The sequence below is a fragment of the Lotus japonicus genome, chromosome 6, assembly GCF_012489685.1.
Source record: "Lotus japonicus ecotype B-129 chromosome 6, LjGifu_v1.2".
NCBI classification, from domain to species: Eukaryota; Viridiplantae; Streptophyta; class Magnoliopsida; order Fabales; family Fabaceae; genus Lotus; species Lotus japonicus.
The window spans coordinates 52,794,799-52,812,919 of NC_080046.1; the positions used below are offsets into that span (position 1 = coordinate 52,794,799).

The following is an 18,121-nucleotide window of genomic DNA, read 5'->3' on the forward strand; positions in this document are numbered from 1 at the left end:
TGCTACTCTTGGGGAATCAGATTTTCTCATAGGTAAAATGACCAATTCCATTTTGTTGATTTTGTTTCTGGTATAATGATGTTGATTATTAGTTTAAGTTTTATGTGTGTTATATTTAGATGTTGTGATCATTATTGGGTTGGAGGTGGAATTCATTGTTGTTGCATTTTGATTTGTTTTGAAATTTATGTTTCATTTTCAGATTTTATTGGATTAGTCACAGCAGCTTCAAATGAGAAGCAGTATACCAAATCTGGGAACATCACAAGGAAGATTGAGCTGGATTTAACTGATGAAAAGTAACTGCATACAATACTGTGAAACTTATTTGCATAATAAACTTTTGTTAGATTGTTTTTCAACCCGTACCTTTGTTGTTATTTGTGTGTATGTAGGGGGGTGGTGAGGTGTGCGTTGTTTGGTGGTTATGTTGACATTGTAAAAGGGTTTCTTGCCACTATAGGCGATGAATTGCCAGTTGTTGTTGTTGGGTCCAGGTGGGCCAGCATCCTGCCTGCAGGTAGCATTCGAAACGGGGCGCTGTCTGCTACGCTATAAGAAATAACGTTGCGCCCTCACTAACACCAATTGGTTTTGGCGTAGTGGTAAGCGCGTGATCCAATAAGTGGTATCAGAGCAAGGTCATGGGTTCGAATCCCCCGGCTAACACTGGGGGGGAGATTGTTGGATTTATTAATCCAGCGTCACCCTTAGGATTCGATGGGCTTAACATCCCACCCCATGGCGCTTAACATCGCAGCCCCTTGAGGACTCTGTGCTATAAGGAAATAAAGTTGCGCCCTCACTAACAGCAATTGCTTTTGGCGTAGTGGTAAGCGCTTGATCCAATAGTTGTTCTTCAATTTGCTAAGATCAAGTCATTTCGGGGTAATATCCTAATTCGGAAGCTATTGATCGCAGCTGTGTTGTTTTAAATGATTTTAATCAGTTGTTAATTGTTTTGTCCATTATATTCAATTTTAGGTGATATTGTTCTTCAAAATGTTATGAATGGAACGAAGATTATGTGGAATCCTGATATCCCGGAAGTAGCATCATTTCGAGATGGGTAATCAAGTATTTATTTTTTTATTATTCCTATGCAAAGAATTTGTCTTTGTATTAATTTTATCCCGTCAATGTCGAATTATATCTATGGACTTTACTGATGTGTGTAGTTTTGCTCGTAATGGAATTGATTGTCACCTTCCTCTTGGTTTAATTGATGGTGATGTGCCAACTCTTTCTCTTGATGAGGATTTTTTAACAATGTTTCCTCGGAAGACTATTCTGGATTTGCATTCAACTGCTGAGGTTCATTAATGATTTCGTGTATTGTATGGTGTTTTTATTACGTTCTTAGTTATTTGTTTATACATATAGACTAAGTTATCTTTTGATTAAATATGTTTATAGGAAGGTATATTCATTGTATGTGCTAAGGTATCTGGTTTACTTGAGGGGGAGAAGTGGTGGTATATGTCCTGCCGTTGTCACAGAGGTGTTACAATTAAAGATGATATGCCTTATTGTTCTGGGTGTGCTACGTTTGTGCTTGAAGTTATTCCAAGGTAAGTTAGTGAAGTATATATTTTTGCCTTTATTCTTTATTTTTTGGTATTTCTTTCAGCTGTTCGTGTTTGGAGATCAGCTAAACGTTGATATGTTCTTGGATGCATAGGTTTAGGATTAAGATTGAAGTCTGTGAGGGTGAAGACACAACTATATTTGTCTTATTTGATGCTGATAGTCAACATCTAATCCAAAGGAATTGCAAGGATTTATTTGCTGGTTGGAAGGTGTAATTTACTTATCTTTGTTGTAATATTTTTCTGTGTGTGTTATTACATTTGGTGTTTTGTTTTTACCTTTATTAAGTTTATATTTTTTTTACCTGTGTTATGTTAGGGGAAGAATGCGTGTGAATATCCTGATGTTATTAAGGGTTTAGTTGGGAAGGAGTACCTTTTTAAGGTTGAGAAGATGTCTGACCACGGTGCGAAATTTGACGATTCATTCAAAGTGAAGAAGGCTTGTGATAATGGTTCTGTTATCGAGAAGTTCAAGCATAATTCTCAAGTTCAAACTCCTAAGAAGGTATTTATTTGTTTCTTATTTGAAAATTGCTTTGGACTGTTGGTAATGAGTTATATATTCCTATTTCCAGTTGCTTACCGATGCGTTTGTTTCTAAATTTGCTGGTGGATCAAATGGACGTCACTTGAGTGACATTATAGCTGAGTCTTCCAATGAACTTTCAGAAATTGGTGCCAATACAGTCTCCCTTGATGACATATCTCCGGTGGAATGTTCCTCTGTTCTTTCTTCTGTTGGGAGTGCTGGTGATTTTGATGCAAGCTCCTCCAAACCTACCAAGAGGATGAAGCTAAGGAATGTTAAAGAGATTTAGGAGTCTTTTCAGTTATAAGACATCATGTGTTCCTTCCAAGTAGTTTATCCATTTTGACTGTGTCAAGAACTTGTGTTTTGCTGCCCCTCTGATGTTGTTGTAATGTTTCTATTCGGGTGCTCTCTATCACCTTATGTTTTGTTATATTTTGTTATACTGCCGAGGGGTATTTTAATTTTTAGTGATTGGAACCTTTGCTGGTTGTCCTGGTTTTTTTAGATGGTCTTTGTCTTTTGTTTTATGGTTTCACTTTGATGTGATGTAATGAACTGTCGATGATATGGGAAATCTTATGTTTATTTGTTTGTAATATTCTGCAGTTTATTTTTCATTTGGTTCTGGGAGCACTTATAATTCGACATCATCATTTTCCTCTAACATACCTTGGGTAGGACTTTAATTTTATAAATGTATTGTACTGGTGTTTCACTGATCTTATTTATGGTATGAGATTTAGTAGCTTTGTACATGTTATATGTACATCACAATTGCCCAGAACTTTTTATAAAGGTATTCTTGTTGTTATTTTGAAAAGTGTAATATAAAATATGATATGAACTGTAATAAGTGTAGTTTTTTTTGTATGAGATTTACATTGTTTTCTGTCATTCCAATGACGTAATATTTTTGTGTCGTATTTTGTTTAAAAAGACAAAGTATTTCTGTCTACGTTTTTTTATTCCAAGATGGGTGTGGTCAATTATGAAATTTGGTAGAAATTAACTTACCCTTCTGTTTATTTGATTAGTAGAGGCTGTTGTTCATTTTTATTAGTTTGGCACTTAATAATTATTGTAGTGTTGGCAGAGAATAATTGGGAATTACTGAATTAGTTTTAACACCCCCTTATTAATCTCACACCCTCTTTTAATACCCTCTTTTAATACCCCTTATTTTCTAAATTCCCTTAATACCCTCTCTTATAAAGAGATAGTCAAAGTGTGATAGTATTTTCACACATACTAAGTGTGAAACATTTTCACACTCAATGTGTGTGAAAATATTTCACACTCACTAAGTGTGAAACACTTAAAACGAAAGGAAGAAGGTGAAGAGAGAATAAAGATACTCGATTCGCACAATTTTGTTTCACACTCAAGGGTGTGAAACACAATCACGTTTCGCACTCAAGATCGGTAGTGTGAATAGACTTTATTTTCAATTTTAAATTTTTCTTTTGTTTAGAATTAGATTTCACACTCAAGTGTGTGAAACATTTTCAAATTTCACACTCAAGAGTGTGAGTTATTAAACTGTTAATAATTTTTTAATTTTATTTTTTTATAATTTTCATTTCACACTCAAGAGTGTGAAATCTTTTCAAATTTCATACTCAATAGTGTGAAAGAACCAAGTGTTAAGAATTTTATTTTTAATTTTAAATATTTAGTTTTTAATAATTAAATTTCACACTCAAATGTGTGAAATATTTTCAAATTTCACACTCAAGAGTGTGAGTTATTGAATTGTTAATAATTTTATTTTTTTTAAAAAAATTGATTTTTTTCTATTTTTATTTCACACTCAAGAGTGTGAAATATTTTCAAAGTGTGAAGGAACCAACTGTTAAGAATGTGAAAATGTTTCGCTCACTGAGTGTGAAATACTTAAAACGAAAGGAAGAAGGTGAAGAGAGAATGAATATACATCGGTTCACACTTACAATGTATGAAATGTTTTCACATATATTAAGTGTGAAAAGTGACAACGAAGAAAACTATGAGATGAGAGTAAAAGTGAATGGTGGTGTGATAAACAAAAATGATGGTAGTGATAAGACAGGAAAATAGATATGTTTGGAATGAAATAAAATTTTAAAGGGTATTTCAGACATTTTGGTGCATAAAGGAGGATGGGGGATTAATTGAGGGGTGTTAAAACTAATACCCAGAATAATTTAGTTTAACATATTGTTATCTTTATATCCTATTTGATTACATTGGTCCCTTAAAATTTTTTTTTATTTAAAAGATCCAGAAGTCATTACTTTGATATATCGAAAACCGATCTTGAACTTAGTGGTAGGTAAAGTAGATATATGGTTAAGTATGTTATACTTATAAGTAAAAAAATGTTATACTTAAAATGTATTCGTGGAGGAAACATTGGTAAAAAAGAGATTTCCATAAAGTCCTGAAATAACTAATATTTGCATATTTAAAATTAGGTAGATTTGTTATTATATATTATTATCTACTACACTTTAAAAGAGACTCAAGAAATCACTATTCCTAAAAGAACTTTCAATCTTGGTCGTCCATTTGATTCTCTCTCCATGCGATCTATTTAATCATGGCCCTTCCTTTGTGAGACTTTTTTCATCTTTATTCCACTCAAGCTGCTCTAATTTTCTGATATACAGAACGTCGTGATAGAGTGTGTTCACCATGGTTTGATTTCGTGGGTATATGTCACCCCTGCAGCCCCTGTCCCTGTAGCGTGTTTCTGGATGAGGCAAAGAGTGTGTCCATAGCCATCGTCATTCTTGCAGATAGCCTGTGTCCTGCAGTAGTTGTTTGGGTTAGGTGTAGTTGTAGAAGGAAGGATCATTGTAAGTTTGGTTGAAGTAGGAAGTCGAAATTTTAGGTTTTCCTGTTGAACACGATTTAGGGAAAATTTCGTCACCCTGACCTAAGTTTCTTCAAGTCATTGTCAGATAGGTTGTAATTTGAAGGAGGAGAATAGAACTGTTGATGAAGGATTTTGATATGTGCAGAATGTGCTGTCTGAAGGAGGATGGTAGATGTGTATCAGAAGCCATGTCAGGTCAGTAACAGAGGTTTGGTATGCATAGCTGTGAAGCAGGTTTACTGCTGAAACTCAATTCAATTTAATGTAATTTAATTTATTTTTTGAAATGCTCAAATGTTTCTCACTTGCACTTGTCTATAAATACTGCTCTCTTCTGTTCTTCTTGGTGTTCTTGCTCAATGCAATTTTCTTTTGCTTATCTCCCCTTTCGTATAGAGAATTGTTGATTGTTGTTACTTATGGCTTTTACTGCTGGTCTTTTCCATCCCCTTTGTAGCTTATGCCCAAGCAAAGATGTTTCCTGTTGTTGATCCTGGCAAACCATATGCTATTAATCTTGTCTTGATCGTTCATAGGTTATTTCTTTTCTTGAAGAAGTGCTATGTGCTTGCTTCCAGGTAGGTTTTTTCTATATGTCTTCTTTGGTTATATTGCTTTCATTGGTTTTAAAGGGTGATCTTGAGGTTTTCTGTCCAGTTTTGGAAGTTGTGGTCTCAAAAATTATTGTATAGTAAAACCTGATATTTGAAATTGAAAAAAATTTCAAAATAGGTTATTATGTTTGTTTTCATAAGTTGATTATAGTATTTTGCTTCCTATTCAGGTTATTGGTTAGTGAATTTGCTTTATTGCAGTAAAAGGATAAAGCATAGCATCTTATCATAATTTTAAGGCTGCCACTGCACAAAAAATTGCAATTTCTTTGAAAACACTCATCAAATATGTTTTCATGACATACCTGTATACTAATTGGAATCACGTGCTTAGGCAAATCTGCAGTTGAAGCAATATAACTGTTCTGTACTAGGGCAAGCTTATGTAAGAGAAAGACAAAAAGTAAACCCTAGCAGAGCACTAAAATAGCAAAACTACCATAAAAGGAATATTCTCATTAATGCTGAAAAAGTTGGTCTCGTACAAGTGGATGACCTCCCCTTTTATAGAGGGGGTGGTCATGATATGGATCTTTCCTATATTTGGGCCTGACAATCAGGGCCCAAATCCCCGTACATATAAGACAAATCCAAAGGAATCTTCCAGCTGGCTTGTGGGTCCATCACCTAAGGGATGGCAATGAAGCTCGTCATGTTGCCTTTCCCGCCTTGGCTATCGTCAATGGTTTGTTGTTCATTTTGGGCGGGACATAATCTTCTTTATGTCCCGCCCAGTCCACATGCCCCCAAGACATGAGACTCGAGTAGAGAGTTGAAATGTCTTCATCATGTTACCTAGTAGTTCGCCTCTATTGTTTATTCGTTCATCGCCATTTTACCTTCGTTGTTACCTCGCCATTTTCACGCTTCGCCACCTTTGTTGCCGTTTCAAAGATATGTCGCCATTAATCATAACCGTCAACCACGTCTTTTCAACTGACGCACGTATCCTTATTTTCCGGGATTTCGTCATCATTTGTTATAAATGCAATCTTCAGTTGCGCGTCTCGAGGAGTAATGTCTTTTCGCTTCCTAACTTTTCGAATTTCAAATCCCACGATCCCACGATCTTCCCCCACTCATTCTCTCTCTTCCTTTCTCTCTATAAAATCCCCTTTTCACTTTTCATTTTTCACTTTCTTAAAACTTTTGCTCTGAAAACCCTTTTCACCGCAGCTTTCATTCTCTTCTTTGAACTCCGGTGAACCTTTTCTTCCTCCGGCCGTCGTCATTGCGCGGTGCTCCCCTATCGCCGACGTTCTCCTTTCTCAAATTCACGGTTCTCCCTCTGGTTAGTTTTTCTCTTTCTTGAGACTCTTCGTTTACTTCTTTTTTCTCTGACTCTGTTCATCTTCTTTCTTCTTTTAACTCTGTTCATCTTCTTTTTACTTTTAACTCTGTTCATCTTCTTTTTATGAAACTGCCTTGCATGTCTTTACCAAACGCTAGCCTTTCTTCCCTAGAACTTTCTTCACCCTCCACGGAGGAGGAAGTTGTCGCCCCCTCTATAATTGAAATTCATTCCTCGCCTTCTACCCATGATGATTCCGGTCCCGCCGGCTCTGTAGACTCAATTCTCTCCTCTAATGGAGATTTGTCTTCACCTGAATGGCGCTCTGACGTGCATTTAGTTGAAGATAAATGTCTGTTGCATTCTATCTGGAGCAGCGTTGGGAGCATTAGTTCGCTTCGAATTTCTGCTCAAGGGTTCACGAAGATAGATCCCGCCACCTCGAATAATGAAGATCATCTGTTGAATGTCCTCCCATGTGGCGAAGATGACTGTGTTCTGTTGCGTAAAGAACCAGACGATGGATCGCCCGATTTTTTCTTTGTTTATGGCTATTTCTTCTTAGATTTAAACATTAAACTTCCTTTCTCGCCGTTTATATGTCACGTTCTTTCTTTTCTGAATGTGGCGCCTTGCCAACTCCAGCCCAACGCCTGGGGTTTCCTCCGCTGCTTTGAAATTCTTTGTGAACACTTGAGTTTCACTCCAACCTATCCCTTGTTCTTCCTTTTCTATAAATCAGTCACCACTAAACCTACTTCTGTGAAATGGGTTCCACTATTAGCCCGTAAGAACATGAGTCGGTTTACCGCCCTTAAAAGCCATTACAAAGTATGGCAGAAGAAATACTTTAAAGTTGTGGAGTCGCCCGAAATAAAGAACTTGTTCCGAGATTCTGACAATAACCCCCTCTTCCCTTTTTACTGGACAAAGAACCCTCGCCGAAAAATATCTGTTTCATACGACGCCTTGGATGAATCTGAACAAGGCGTCGCCGATTACCTCCGCACACTACCAGTAATTTCCGGTCACGACTTGATTGAGGCGTCGAAGTCCGGCACTTTAAATCAATTTTTTAGTAAGTTTATAATCTTTGTACGTAACTTCTTTTTCTTTTTGTTCATGTATCTCGTCTAATTGATGTTTTCCGTACAGCTACGATGGGAAAGGGCAAGGTTGACGCGAACCCACTCAAGATGAAGGAGTACCTCGCCCAGTCTGCTGCGGCGGCGAAAAAGAGGGCCGCCGAAACTGAGCAGAAGAAGAAAAATGAGGGTACCTCGGGTTCTGACAACGTCAGGGACCCTAAACGTCAAAAAACTTCAGGTGCTGCTGGTGGTAAGCCTCTCCACCAATCAACTCTTGATTCAAAAAGTCGTCCAGCTGAGAAAAAGAAGGGACATGACAATGTCCCGCCCCCTCAACAAGATTCAAGCACGCTGATCAACCGCCCATCAACTCCATTTGGCCAGGCTGGCCCTAGTTCAGCCATTGGTGGCGAAGCTCCTCCCCCCTTGCTGAGCTTGTCGGATCCTCACTTCAATGGGCTGGAATTCATGACCCGTACTTTTGACAACCGGATTCACAAGGACATTTCCGGTCAGGGTCCCCCCAACATTGCTTCCATGGCGATCCATCACGCGCTTTCTGCCGCCAGCACTGTGGCGGGAATGGCTCAGTGTGTAAAAGAGTTGATCTCAGCCAAGAACCGTTTTGAGAAGAAGGCAGCTGATTACAAAACAGCCTATGAGCAGGCTAAAACTGATGCTGAGACTGCCAACAACAAGCTGAAATCTGCTGAGGAGAAGTGTGCTAAGTTAACTGAAGACTTGGCTGCTTCGGACCTGCTTCTTCAAAAGACAAAGTCTCTTAAAGAAGCCATAAATGACAAGCACACTGCCATTCAAGCCAAATATCAAAAGTTGGAGAAGAAACATGATCGCCTGAATGCTTCCATCCTAGGGCGTGCTTCTCTCCAATATGCTCAAGGCTTTCTGGCGGCCAAAGAGCAGATCAGTGTAGTTGAGCCGGGCTTTGATCTTTCCCGCATTGGGTGGCTGAAGGAGATCAAGGATGGTCAAGTAGTTGGTGATGATGACATTAGCCTCGATCTCCTTCCCCAATTCAATGATGAGAGTGAGCCTGAAGAAGATGGCGAGGATGGGAATGAGCAGCACAGGAATGAGGATCAAGGGAAGGAAGATCCTCAAGCTGGGACAAGCCAGGGCAACAACGCCAACAACGAGAACTTGGCTTGAATTTGTTTTTATTTTATGAAGTTGAAATTTTTCTTTGGGCATTGCCCCGTTTTATTTTCATTCCAAATCATGTATGGGCATCGCCCCCTTTTCTCTACTTTAAATGGATATCATCTTAAGTTCATTCGTTGTTTTTAGTTGTTCCCAACTTTCGTTGTTATATACCTTAGCCGATTTTTCGACGAGGCTTGGTTTCTAGTGGCCACTAGAATTGCCAAGGCTTTTAACTTTTGAAGGCGATACTTTCTTATTCCGAAAGGTTTACTCGCGGTATTTGCATACCTTGATACGATTTGCATTGCATGAACTCGTAATAAAAATTCAAAAAACATACGATTCTGTTGAAATGATCTTTTCATTAATTTTCTTTCGTATGGGAACAATTGTCCCTTCATTACAATTGTCGCCTCATTAAAAACCTTTCCAAAGAAAGGGAAAAAGAGTGCGACTTCGTTCACATTTGTTGTTTCTACTAACTAAAATACTGCTTTAGATGAGAGGCGTTCCATGTTCGTGGAACCTTTTGACCGCTTAGTTGTTCCAACTTATAAGCTCCTCCTCCAACATCGCCAATAATCCTGTAAGGCCCGCCCCAGTTGGGTGAGAGTTTGTTGTGTTTATCGGGCATTGTATTTTTTCGGAGCACTAAGTCTCCTACCCTCATTTTTCTTGGCACCACTTTTGTTGAGAATTTTCTTGCCACCTTCACTTTTCCCGCCTCATTTCTTATGTGGGCCTCTCGTTGTTCCTCGGGCAGCATAATTAGATTTGCTATTAAGTTTTCTCCGTTGTCATTTTCATTAAACCGAGCCACTCGCCAATTTTGGTTTTCAATTTCCACTGGGAGCATGGCGTCAGTTCCATAAGTTAGACGATACGGGGTTTCCTTTGTGCTTGACTGCTCCGTGGTGTTGTATGCCCAAAGAACGCCTGGTAGTTCCTCCGCCCAAAGCCCTTTTGCCTCATCCAGTTTCTTCTTTAAACCCTTCAGGATAACTTTGTTAGCCGATTCAGCCTGCCCATTGGTCTGTGGATGTTCTACAGAGGCAAATCGCATCTCGATTCCCATTTCTGTACAAAATTCTCGGGTAACACTACTTGTGAATTGTGTTCCGTTGTCCATTACTAATGCCCTGGGAACCCCAAATCTACAAATAATCCTTCGCCACAAGAAGCTCCTGACCTTAGCGGCCGTGATAGTTGCTACTGCCTCAGCCTCTATCCACTTAGTGAAGTAATCAACCGCCACGATGATGTACTTCATTTGTGCCTTCGCCACAGGGAATGGTCCTAAGATATCGGTCCCCCACATGGCGAACGGCCAAGGCGCCATCATGGTTGTTAATTCTTCTGGTGGAGCCTTGTGTAGGTCAGAAAAGACTTGACATTTTTCACATTTCTTAACATACTCCAAACAATCCTTCTTCATCGTTGGCCAATAGAATCCTGCTCTTATCACCTTAACTGCCAAGGATCGCCCGCCAATATGACTAGAACACACGCCTTCGTGGACTTCCGCCATTATTCCGAGGGCGTCCTTGATATCGACACATTTGAGCATAGGAGACATGATTCCTCGCCGATACAACTCTCCACCCACCAGTGTGTAAAAACTGGCTTCCCTTCGTTTTGCTCTCGTGTTCAAATCATCCTCCTTTGGTGGGTTCTCTAAGAAGGTTTTAATCGATTCCATCCAAGATACCTCGCCCTCACTGACTGACTTTACAGCTTTCAACTTTATTTCTACCAAATCAATGCTCGGGCGAGGCAGGGTTTCTTGAATGACTGTCTGGTAGTTGCCCAATTTCCCTGTGCTTGCCAACTTTGCCAACACATCAGCCCTCTCATTTTGTCCCCTCGGGACATGTTCTATTTTGATTTCTTTGACCTCCATCATCAATCTGCGCACCACTTCCAAATATTTGGACAGTTGCGGATCCTTCACCTGGTACTCACCTTTCACTTGTTTAACCACTAACTGCGAATCTCCTTTGATAAATAACTTCTGGACTCCCAATTCAATGGCCAACCTTAAGCCGGCAATTAGAGCCTCGTACTCAGATTGATTATTGCTCGCCTTGAACTCGAACTTGAGAGACTGTTCAATGATCATTTTATCTGGACTTTCGATTGTTATTCCCGCCCCACTTCCAGTGTTATTAGAGGATCCATCCACAGACAGGACCCATTCTCCTTGAGTCTTCTCTCCTTCAGTGGGTGTTAATTCCGCCACGAAGTCAATTAAACTCTGGACTGTGACTTGGCCCCTTGGCTCATATTGTAAGTCATACTCTGACAGCTCAACCGACCAGCTAACCAATCGCCCTGATAAATCAGGCTTCTGAAGTACTTGCCTTAAGGGAACATCAGTTTTAATTTTGACTTGGAAACTTTGGAAGTAAGGTCTGAGGCGCCTTGCAGTTTTCAGAATCGCCAAAGCCGCCTTTTCAATTTTTTGGTACCGCAATTCTGCCCCCTGTAAAGTATGGCTCACGAAATATATAACTTTCTGCTTTTTTCCTTCTTCCTGGAGCAAAACCGTACTTACCGCCTTGTCAGTAACCGCCAAATAGAGCACTAATGGAACGCCTGGTGTTGGCTTGGAGAGTACCGGTAATGTGGCCAATGTTTCTTTCAATTTGGTAAAAGCTTGTTCGCATTCCTCTGTCCACTGAAACTTTGAATTCTTTTTTAAACATGTGAAGAACGGGGCCGCTTTGTCACCCGCCATTGGCCAGAAACGTGACAAGGCGGCCATTCGCCCTGTCAAACGCTGAACCTCCTTTATACTTGTTGGGCTTTTCATTTCCAAGATCGCCCTTCCCTTATCTGGGTTTACTTCTATTCCTCTTGATGTTAACATAAATCCCAAGAATTTTCCTCCCTGGATCCCAAAAGAACACTTCTCAGGGTTTAACTTCATTTGATATGTTCTTAACTGATCAAACGCTTCTTTAAGGTCGCCGCCATGATCACTAGCCCTGGCGGATTTTACAATCATGTCATCCACATACACCTCCATATTCCTGCCTACTTGCTTTGAAAAAATTTTGTCCATGAGCCGTTGGTACGTAGCTCCTGCATTCTTCAAACCAAAAGGCATCGTCTTGTAACAATAGTTCGCCTGATTGGTCATGAATGCTGTACTTTCCTCATCCGAGGGATGCATCATAATCTGATTATAGCCCGAATAAGCGTCCATGAGACTTAAAAGTTCATTCCCTGAAGCTCCATCCACAAGCTTGTCAACATTGGGAAGTGGGTACGAATCTTTGGGACACACTTTGTTCAGGCTCGTGTAGTCCGTGCACATTCGCCATTTCCCATTGGCCTTCTTGACCATTACAACATTGGCGAGCCACGTTGGGTACTGTACCTCACGGATGAAGCGGGCCTTGATCAATTTTTCAGTCTCTACTTGTACAGCCTTGTTCTTTTCTTCACTCATTCTTCACCTTGGTTGGATGACCGGGGTCGCCCCTGGTCGTATGGCTAGCTTGTGGGTGATCACCTTGGGATCAATCCCTGGTACATCATTGATGGTCCATGCGAAGAGATCTAGATTATCACCCAGAAGGGTGATTAGTCTGTCCTCTTGTTCTGTTGTCAACCCACTGCCAATCTTTAGAAACTTGTCCTTGACTTGCACCTGCTTGGTTTCTTCCAGCGGTTGTGGGCGAAAATCATCAGCATCATCTCTTGGGTCCAAGCTAAATCCTTCTTGTGGGAAGATTTCTGTAATTCGGTGGCTCTCCTTGGCGGCCTTCCGCCCATAGAGCGCCACGCTCCTCAAATAGCATTCCCTTGCTGCATTCTGGTCTACACGCAATATCCCGACCTTCCCGTTGCAAGCGGGATATTTAACAGTTAAATGAGCAGTTGAGATGACCGCGCAGACCTTATTGAGGGTGTCCCGCCCCAAGAGTACGTTGTAATTGGCTCTACACGCCAATACTAAGTACTTTACTTGAAACTTCTTGACAAACTCTCCTTCTCCAAAGGCAGTCGGAATTTCGACGTATCCCCGCACACTGACACGGTCTCCTGTGAATCCCACCAAAGTTCCCCTGTATGGTTTCAAATCTGATTCCTTTAGTCCCAGGCGATCAAAGGCGTCTCCATAGATGATGTCTGCCGAAGATCCCTGGTCTAAGAATACTTTCTTTGTCACATAATTGTTAACCCTAATTGTTACCACAATTGGATCGTTGTCATGGGGAATTACATGCGCAAAATCCTGAGGGGTGAATATAATAGGAGAATGATTCACCCAACACTCGCCTTCGTTCGACTCCTGTACTGAGTGTACTGCCGCTACGTAGCGTTTTCTAGCCTTACTTGAAATTGCACCCCCGCCAAATCCTCCTGCAATAGATGAGCATTCCCCAGCAGGATCGCCCAACTCTTCAACTATCTCTTTACCTTTACCTTTGTCCCCTTGAGTGATTTTAGCTACCTCCGGCGCTGCTGTGTCTTTGACAAAGTTTGCCAAATGGCCAGCTTTAATCAAGCGATCAATTTCCCGCCTTAAATTCCAGCAATTATCTGTCGTATGCCCCAACGCTCTGTGGTACTCGCACCACCTATTGGTGTCCACGTTAGCTGGCGGCCGCCGTGGGGGTGGTGGGTACTGCACAACGTTGGTCTGTCCAACCGCCCTTAAAATGGTACTTAAGGGTGCATTCAACTTAGTAAGTGGGATTGGCGTTGGCGAAGCACCAGGCTGACCAGCTGTGGCAGCAGCGGGACCTTGTGAATTTCTGTGCCATGTATTTTGAAAGCCAGGTTTAGAGTTGTGGTATGGTCCCGGTCTTGGTACGCGGGGGGTTTGCGCTATCCTGGTTTCCTTCCCCGCCTTAGATTTGTCTTGTGAAACACCGCCAGATTGAGACTGCTTACGTCCTTCCTCTCTTTCTTGTTTCTTCTGGTCATCTTGCTCAATCAATATGAACTCTTGAACACGAGCGCGAAGATCCATCATATCCTTCGCCGGTCGCCTTGTTAAGTCTCTATTCAAATCTCCCGCCCGAAGGCCATTTTTGAATGACGCCAAACAGACATCTGGATTTTCATCCTCCAACTGCACCGCCATCTTGCTGAAGCGTGCCATGTAGGTTTTTAATTTCTCGCCTGGTTGCTGATGTATGCTGATAAGATCAAACATTGTTGCTTTTGTGGTTTTATTGGCGGAAAATTGAGTCAGAAACTTAGTGGACAGATCAGTGAAATTATCAATGGAGAAGGGCGGTTGTCGAATGAACCACTGCATCGCCATGCCCTTGAACGTGGAAGGCAATAATCGACATTTTACCGCATCCGACGCCCCGCCGATCACCATTTTAGTATTGAAGTATCTAAGATGTTCCATAGGATCAGATTCGCCCGAAAAGGCGTCTAATGCCATGGTTTGCAGGTGCTTTGGAATGTCCACCCTAGTGATGGCTGGAACAAAAGGTTGGAATTCAACTACATCCTCCGCCTCCAGGCGTTGTTCTTGCTTAAAATTCTGCCGCTGAGTAAGATACTCAACTTGGGCTTGCAACTGCTCGTTTTGGGACTGCACCTTCTGCAAGGTATCTAACATTTGTTGCAAAGCCGCAGGCGTGATACCTGTCACTGCCTCTTGCGCTCTCCGTGGAGCAGTTGTTTTAAGATCTTCCAAGTTCACGTAGTCAGGCGGCGTTGAACGCCGCCGAACACCTGGATCTGATTTAGCGATCAGATCTGAAGGTCTTCCCGGAGCTGCATTCACCAATGACGCCGGCGACGGCGCCACTGAGTGGACCCCCTCCGAGGAAGCTTCCTGCTCTTGGTCGTCCAGTACGGGACGGTTGTTGTTTCGTCCGCCGGCGCGACCGCCGTGTCGACCACCACCGCGCCGGCGATGATCGCGCCGACCTACGCCGTATGAACGAGTCTCCATGGCTCGCGATTCCTCCTTCTGTCACCGGAAGAGCTGAGTCTTCCCCACAGACGGCGCCAATGTTCTGTACTAGGGCAAGCTTATGTAAGAGAAAGACAAAAAGTAAACCCTAGCAGAGCACTAAAATAGCAAAACTACCATAAAAGGAATATTCTCATTAATGCTGAAAAAGTTGGTCTCGTACAAGTGGATGACCTCCCCTTTTATAGAGGGGGTGGTCATGATATGGATCTTTCCTATATTTGGGCCTGACAATCAGGGCCCAAATCCCCGTACATATAAGACAAATCCAAAGGAATCTTCCAGCTGGCTTGTGGGTCCATCACCTAAGGGAGGGCAATGAAGCTCGTCATGTTGCCTTTCCCGCCTTGGCTATCGTCAATGGTTTGTTGTTCATTTTGGGCGGGACATAATCTTCTTTATGTCCCGCCCAGTCCACTAACTATATATTTTCATTAGTTTGTCACCCCTGGATCTGGTCTGTCCTTTGGATGTGAGTATTGCCAAGCCTTTGTTGATATAGTATAATGATTTATTAATTTATATTGGATTAGTTTGATTACTTGATTCCTTCCTCAATTATTTTTTCCTTGATGCATTCTGTTGTTGATGTTGATTACCTGCTGGAGGTTGAGGAAAAAATTATTGGAAAAGAATTGTTGTTCAAAGTTTCTAAGATTCCTGGTATTACAATTAAGGGGTTTCCTTGCTATGAGGTTCTTCGAATTTGTGCTGATACTGAGATCATTTCACTTTTCTTTTCTGAGGCAGCGAGTACTACATCGATTATGGTAATTTTTGTATGTATTTTGTGATATAATCTGGATACAAGTACACAACTATTAACCTTATTAGTTTTTTTTTGTTACAGGACATAGATGCAGTGTTTATGTTTTTATTTTGTTAGGTATCATGTGTGAGTTAGAACTGGTATATATATATTATGCATCCTTAAACAGTCAATTTTTATAACATTGGTGACATCTTAGGTAGCATGTTCTAACTTTAGAAGAACTCTTAGGTGACAGATGGTGAGGGAGAACATGCTGCCCATGTTGCTGGATATGGAAAAAGTATCAATGAAGGTGCTCTTACAAATTTGGTGAAAAGAAAATTGAAAGTGTCTGGTAGTGAGTTTTATGAAGATGCAGATAGCAAGCTAAGAAAGGTTGAAACAAAGGTGGTGGAGAAGGTAGAAATCACTGGTCATGACTTTGCCAATGCTGATGATGGACTGTTAGGTGAAATTAATCGCTTGAAGGAAATTAAGATAGCTGATGGGGGGTCTGACTGTGAGGGTCGTTTTGTACCAGTTGCTGAGTTCAAGGTCCAGGAAAAACATGAAATTTCAACCTGCTGGCTTCTAGAGGTTCATTACTGGATGTTGGATATTGCTTACTCTGAATGAAGAATTCAATGTACATGGGTGTTATGTGTTAGCATTATGTATGTCCCTTTTTTGTAAATCTATGGGGCCATTGAACTAAGTATTGTATTTAATTAAGTGTGATGCTACATGTCCTATGTTAGAACTGCATGTAGTTTGGTGAACGTGATATGTATTTGCTATTTTGTAACCTCTTGAGAACTGTGATGTGCAGAATTGTAGTTTAAGTAACCCTATTATCAATATAAGTTTGTGTTTGTATTCATTGTGAATGCTTCATTTGTCCTTTTCCAACAATATGCTTATAAGAATGAATAAAGTATATTTAAGCCTTATTTTGATGGTCATATGAATAGACTTGTATCATTTTCTTCCTTTTATTCAATTATTGAATCAACAAATTCAGATGCAAACAAATAAGTTTCTTCTCATTTAGGCCACACACAAGTAAGAATACTTGATTCCTTTTCTATATATTACTGCCTTTCATGGATTTTGTGATCCTTCTCTTTCATACATCTTTTTTTACTAACAAGACTTTATCATTTACTTTCTAAGAAGGGAAAGCCCATATATATGTGTCACACTGAATGATTGGGATAAAGTCTTCCCGCTGAAAACCACTTCTCATTCAGTCTCTTTGTTAACTACTTTGGTTAACTTTCTCATCAAAATTCCCCGCTTTCTTTGTTCACAAGACTGGCTCTGCTACCAAGTTCATAGAGCTTTCGTTTATGGGATCACAAATCAATTGTTGTCCTTTGTTATTTTTATAGACAAATGTTAGTTGTTAATGGTTAGTAAATTAGTTCTTTTGCTTGGGCTTTGAACCAAGACCCTTCACCTTGCAATCCTTGCATTTTCCTTAGTTCGCCAAGTGAGCTACCCTCCCCCCAATCGTTGTCCTTTGTTTATATTGATTTGTCAATTGTCATCTTTTCTAAGAAGGTTGTCTACTTTCTTTGCCAACTAAGCTTTTACAATTTTCTAAAATTAAATAGTTTTGCTAAAAATTAAATATATTTGTACTAATTCTTAGAATTATAAATATGCAAAGTTATATTCAAAATTGACATGAAGAAAGGTGCATAGCTATTAATTATTTTAAATACAGGTAATATTTTAATAAAATAAATCAAGTAGGTTTTTTTCCAGTTTATAGACGTTGTTGGATAATTAAAGATCTGATCATACTTTTTTTTTTGTTAAGTCTTGGAAAAAAAAGGAGACCATATCTTTTTGACTTATCATTTTATCATTGTACATTTCTAATAAATTGAATATTGTAACATTGTTATGGTATTATAATTATATTTAAAATGTGAAAAAAAAATGCAAAATGCAGATGTTTTATATCTATTAAAGTTAATAATCGGTTTATTGTCACCTATGTATTGAAAAAGATGATGATAAATTTTGTTGATTTTAACCTCATCCTAATGAATCAATAAAATTATTTATAAATATATAAATAAAATATGAAAATTATATTACACTTATCTTAAATGTGATTGGTTCGTCTAGGACCATGAGTTATTTAACCAAACTTTCATGTGGGTCATTTAGACAACTACGGTATATAATTGAAAAGATTATAAATTATTGATATGTAAATTAATTTGTTCATCTTAATAATTGAAGAATTAATTATATTAAATCGTAGAATC

General features: G+C 39.9%; 2 protein-coding genes across 11 annotated transcripts; both read left to right on the forward strand.

Annotated features, from left to right (window-relative positions):
• Positions 1-17: 17 nt before the first annotated feature.
• LOC130723612 (uncharacterized) lies at positions 18-2,804 on the forward strand. Of its 4 annotated transcripts, XM_057574723.1 has the most exons (8): positions 18-32; positions 203-299; positions 985-1,069; positions 1,179-1,314; positions 1,417-1,571; positions 1,682-1,799; positions 1,909-2,097; positions 2,238-2,804. In XM_057574723.1, exons 2-8 carry the CDS (start codon positions 293-295, stop codon positions 2,382-2,384), a joined length of 837 nt encoding a protein of 278 aa, XP_057430706.1. In that variant the 5' UTR covers positions 18-32; positions 203-292; the 3' UTR covers positions 2,385-2,804. The 4 variants fall into 4 exon arrangements, with proteins under 4 accessions (XP_057430706.1, XP_057430703.1, XP_057430705.1 ...); XM_057574720.1 differs by lacking the exon at positions 18-32 and having other exon boundaries at positions 2,168-2,796; XM_057574722.1 differs by lacking the exons at positions 18-32; positions 203-299 and adding an exon at positions 567-888 and having other exon boundaries at positions 2,168-2,795.
• A 1,866-nt stretch (positions 2,805-4,670) lies between these two features.
• LOC130724056 (uncharacterized) lies at positions 4,671-16,780 on the forward strand. 7 transcript variants are annotated; one of them, XM_057575223.1, is made up of 3 exons: positions 4,671-5,176; positions 5,518-5,559; positions 16,089-16,780. In XM_057575223.1, the coding sequence occupies exons 1-3, from the start codon at positions 5,147-5,149 to the stop codon at positions 16,473-16,475; spliced, it is 459 nt and encodes a 152-aa protein (XP_057431206.1). In that variant the 5' UTR covers positions 4,671-5,146; the 3' UTR covers positions 16,476-16,780. The 7 variants fall into 7 exon arrangements, with proteins under 7 accessions (XP_057431206.1, XP_057431211.1, XP_057431210.1 ...); XM_057575228.1 differs by having other exon boundaries at positions 16,096-16,780; XM_057575227.1 differs by having other exon boundaries at positions 4,671-5,559; positions 16,096-16,780.
• The last annotated feature ends 1,341 nt before the right edge of the window (positions 16,781-18,121 follow it).

What these genes read in the sequence shown, in the direction of transcription:
- LOC130723612 (XM_057574720.1), top strand. An exon ending in ATTTATTTGCTGGTTGGAAG is followed by an intron (nt 1,800 to 1,908) that starts GTGTAATTTACT and finishes GTGTTATGTTAG; the next exon opens with GGGAAGAATGCGTGTGAATA. An exon ending in AAGTTCAAACTCCTAAGAAG is followed by an intron (nt 2,098 to 2,167) that starts GTATTTATTTGT and finishes TCCTATTTCCAG; the next exon opens with TTGCTTACCGATGCGTTTGT.
- LOC130724056 (XM_057575222.1), top strand. Translation starts at nt 15,661, where the DNA reads ATGCATTCTGTTGTTGATGTTGATTACCTGCTGGAGGTTGAGGAAAAA. An exon ending in CGAGTACTACATCGATTATG is followed by an intron (nt 15,859 to 16,088) that starts GTAATTTTTGTA and finishes AAGAACTCTTAG; the next exon opens with GTGACAGATGGTGAGGGAGA.